The sequence below is a fragment of the Gekko japonicus genome, unplaced genomic scaffold (assembly GCF_001447785.1).
Source record: "Gekko japonicus isolate JY-2015 unplaced genomic scaffold, Gekko_japonicus_V1.1 scaffold4839, whole genome shotgun sequence".
NCBI lineage: Eukaryota > Metazoa > Chordata > Lepidosauria > Squamata > Gekkonidae > Gekko > Gekko japonicus.
Genome location: NW_015169328.1, coordinates 43195 through 47243, shown reverse-complemented (window position 1 = coordinate 47243; position 4049 = coordinate 43195). Strand labels below are relative to the sequence as shown.

The window sequence follows — 4049 nt, the reverse complement described above, 5'->3', positions numbered from 1 at the left end:
CAGCTCCAGAAAGAAAGTCAAAATAAATAAAGGGAGCAGACGGCGCTGAGCTACTTGGGTAGGGGAATCATAAGAACACCAGAAGAGCCCTGCTGGAACTCACCCCATGAGCGGGCAGACCCCCCCCCCTTTACTGAGAGCCAATATGGAGGAGAACACCCCCATCGTGCAGCACCCCCAGCAGTACGTACGCCAGGCAGACTTGACCAAAGTAGAAACAAGATGGATCCCAGGCAGGCAGGCAGGCCTCAGAATCATGCCCAGGCGAAACCCCTGAAAGGTGTGAGTTCTTGGCCAGACCCAGCCCTCCGCCCCGACATCTGCATAGCTGCCAGACAATGGACCTGCCTCGCCCCAGAGCCAACCCCATTCAACCTGGATCAATAATCCTGTCAGCCTCCCCTCACCTGTGCACACCCGCATTTCTTTCACAATGACAGCTCCTCTCTTTCCCACCTAGCACAAAAGGAGGGTTTCCAAGCGGCATGGTTCCTCTTTGATTAGTTTGATCAGGAATCCATTCGCCCTCTGAATCACCGGAGAGGGCCATCAGAGCTCCAGCCCAAACCCTATTTTACATCAAAACCTCTCCCGAGAACATCCCTCTGGCCATTCCTTGAAAGGGTATTCAGCCAGTCACAGACACACCCAGCTAATCTTATCAGAAGCACATCAACACCTCCGTTTACACCCAACCAGCTTCTGACTGACCCAAGGCCATTCAGCCAGGTGCAAGTGGAGGAGTGGGGAATCAAACCCGGTTCTCCCAGATTAGAGTCCGCACACTTAACCACTACACCAAACTGGTGTAGCCTCTGAGTCACCGGAGAGAGCCATCAGAGTGCCAGCCCAAACCCTATTTTACATCAAAACCCCTCCTGAGAACATCCCTCTGGCCATTCCTGGAAAGGGTATTCAGCCAGTCAGAGACACACCTAGCTAATCTTATCAGAAGCACATCAACACCTCCATTTACACCCGACCTCAATTCTCATGCAAACTGTCACAAGGTTTTCCGAGTCTTTGTCTGTCCTGGGAAAGCCATTTTTGGTTGTTATCTTGAGGGACAAATGTCAAGACTGCCTTGGGACACAATTATCCTGTAAAAATAGCGCTCAGAGCTCAGTCTCTTAAATCTATGCTGCTAGGAGTGACAACCAGTGTTCCATCCAGTCCACAGCATCCTGTCTCACAGGGTGGCCAACCAGTTCCTTTGGAAGTCCACCAACAGGGCAGAGAGGCCGAGGCCTTCATAAGGACATCAGAAGAGCCCTGCTGGATCAGACCAGTGAGGGTCCATCCAGTCCAGCACCCCGTCTCACACAGTGGCCAACCAGTTCCTCTGGAGGGCCAGCAACAGGGCAGAGAGGCCGAGCCCTGCCCCTGATAAGGACACCAGAAGAGCCCTGCTGGGTCAGACTGGTGAGGGTCCCTCTAGTCCAGCATCCTGCCTCACACAGGGGCCAACGTGTTCCTCTGGAGGGCCAACAGCAGGGCACAGAAGCCGAGGCCTTCCCCTGATCAGAACATCAGAAGAGCCCTGCTGGATCAGACCAACAGTCCATCTAGTCCAGCACCCCATCTCACACAGTGGCCAACCAGTTCCTCTGGAGGGCCAAAAGCAGGGCACAGAAGCCGAGGCCTTCCCCTGATCAGAACATCAGAAGAACCCTGCTGGATCAGACCAGTGGCCTATCACGTCGAGAATCCTGCCTCACACCGTGGCCAACCAGTTCCTCTGATGTTACCTCCTGGCTCTGGGATTCAGAGGCTTAGTACCTCTGACTGTGGAGGTTCCCCTCAGTCACCATGGGTAGTAGCTGCTGATAGACTGATCCTCCATTAATCTAATTCCCTTTTAAAGCTATCTATTCCTGTGGCCATCACTCCATCCTCTGGCAGTGAACTCCACATCTGAATCACTCTCTGCGTAAAGTAGTATTCCCTCGTCTGTCCCGAACCTACTGCCCATCCACTTCACTGGAGGCCCTCGAGTTCTAGTCTTTTGGGAGAGGGAGAAGAAGTTCCCCCTTTGTCCTCTCTCTCCGCCCCAGGCATAATTTCATAAACCTCTCTCATGTCCCCCCTTCCCCTTTAGTTGTCTCTTTTCTAAACGCAAAAGTCAGGCCCGGCCCGGCCCAGGCCACCAAGCCCCCGCCTGCCGGCTCACTTACGGTGGACATCGGGAGCATCCACGGTCTCGAAGAAGTCTTCCTCGTGGTCGATCTCCGCGTACTTGCTGAGGGAGCGCTTGTGGGCGAAGCAGAGCACCTCCTGGAGGATGTCCATCTTCCGCAGGATCTTGCACAGGCCGTGCAGCCGCATGGCCTCCTCGTGCCTCATGATGGCCTTCTTCAGGTGCGCCTTCCCTGCGGAGAGGCACCAGAGAGCAAAAGTGGAGCAGCGTCACCTCTGTGCACCACGTAGGCCTTCTTGGGGCCTTTGCGCGGCTTCATGGACAGCAGCACCCAGAGAGTCGAGAGGGGCCCCACAGGCCATCTATTCCAACCCCCCCGCTCAGTGCAGGAGCAGCCGAGAGCATCCCTGACAAGCGTTTTGTCCAGCCGCTGCTTAAAGACAGCCCGTGAGGGGGAGTCCACCACCTCCCCAGGTAGCCGATTCCACTGTGGCACATCTCTGACCGGTGCTCCCTCTAAGCCGTGGAGTCTTGTGAGCAAAAATTCTACTTTGTGAGCGACTGGCATTAAAGCTGTGAGCGAGCGATTTGGCTGCTGCATAAACTAGTTTGCTCTGGAGCCCCATCCTTCCTGAGCCAAGACAAAAATGTGTGAGCCGGAGGCTAATAAACACAGCTAGCTCACCCTAACTCAGCTTAGAGGGAACACTGCCAGTGACCAGTGTTCCCTCTAAGCTGAGTTAGGGTGAGCTAGCCCACAGTTTTTTAGCCTCCGGCTCACACATTTTTGTCTTAACTCAGGAGGGACGGCTCCAGAGCAAACTAATTGATGCAGCAGCCAAATCGCTTGCTCACAACTTTAATGCCGGTAGCTCACAAAGTAGAATTTTTGCTCACAAGACCCCACAGCTTAGAGGGAGCATCACCAGTGACCCCCTGTTCCACGCCCAGAAGATGACAAAAAACCTCCAGAATCCCCGGCCAAACTGGCCTGGAGAAAAACTGCTTCCTGACCCGAACGTGGTGATCCGCATTTCCCTGGGCGTGTAAGAAAGGGCCACCAGAACTGAGCACTGAGGCAACCCCTTCCTGCCCTCCCCTTCTCGGGATCTGCCCAAGTTTGCAGAATCCGCATTGCTGTCAGATGGGGCCATCCAGCCTCTGCTTGAAAACCTCCAAAGCAGGAGAGCCCCCACCTCCCGAGGAAGCCTGCTCCACTGAGGAACCGCGCAAACGGCCAGGAAGTGCTTCCTAATGTTTAGCCCAAAACTCTTTTGATTTAATTTCAACCTGCTGATTCTGGGGCAACAGAAAAAAATAAGTCGGCACGCTGGTGGAAGCATCATTTCCCACATGGTTAAAATCTCACTCCCTTTGCTCTGCAGCCGTCTGGATCCCAGGGGCCAATTCTGCTAGAGGATGGAGCCTCACGCCCTCTGCGTTGGAGAAGTTTCTTTCTGCTGGGGGAGGACACCCCCACCAGCGGAAGAGGCCTGTGGGGTCCAACCTGCCGTCTCTGGTCTGAAAGCGTCCGCCGGTTTCCGAAACACAGCAAAACCCTGCAATGCTCGCAAGCGGACAGCGGTGGGACGGCGCGTGCCCACCGCAAGCAGCAATGCCCCTGCCGCTCCACGAGGCCTCTGCCACGGAAAGACAGACTCCTGCCTGCATACGGCGTAAGAACTCTCTCCCAATCCCTACTTGGCTTTTTACTATAGTCGTCCCCAGGGGTCACTTCGTAGAAAAAGATGTGCCGGAGCTCATTAGCATAACTTATTAGCATATGCCACACCCCCTGACATCACCGGAAGTGTGTCAGAAGGCAACACCCACTGCTCAGGCTCCACTGGACTGTTTTGGGTTGCTAGCTATTGGGGGGGGGGGGGTGTGAGGATCGGCCCTCACCGCGGAG

General features: G+C 54.9%; 1 protein-coding gene across 1 annotated transcript in view; it reads right to left on the bottom strand.

The window, feature by feature from the left end:
- Positions 1-4049, bottom strand: part of RHPN1 (rhophilin, Rho GTPase binding protein 1) — a gene marked incomplete at its 5' end in the record, with an annotated part of 42271 nt that overhangs the window by 10606 nt on the left and 27616 nt on the right. Inside the window, one exon of the mRNA XM_015416631.1 lies at positions 2175-2369. Coding sequence (XP_015272117.1) covers positions 2175-2369 — 195 coding nt within the window. The remainder of the gene's footprint in view (positions 1-2174; positions 2370-4049) is intronic.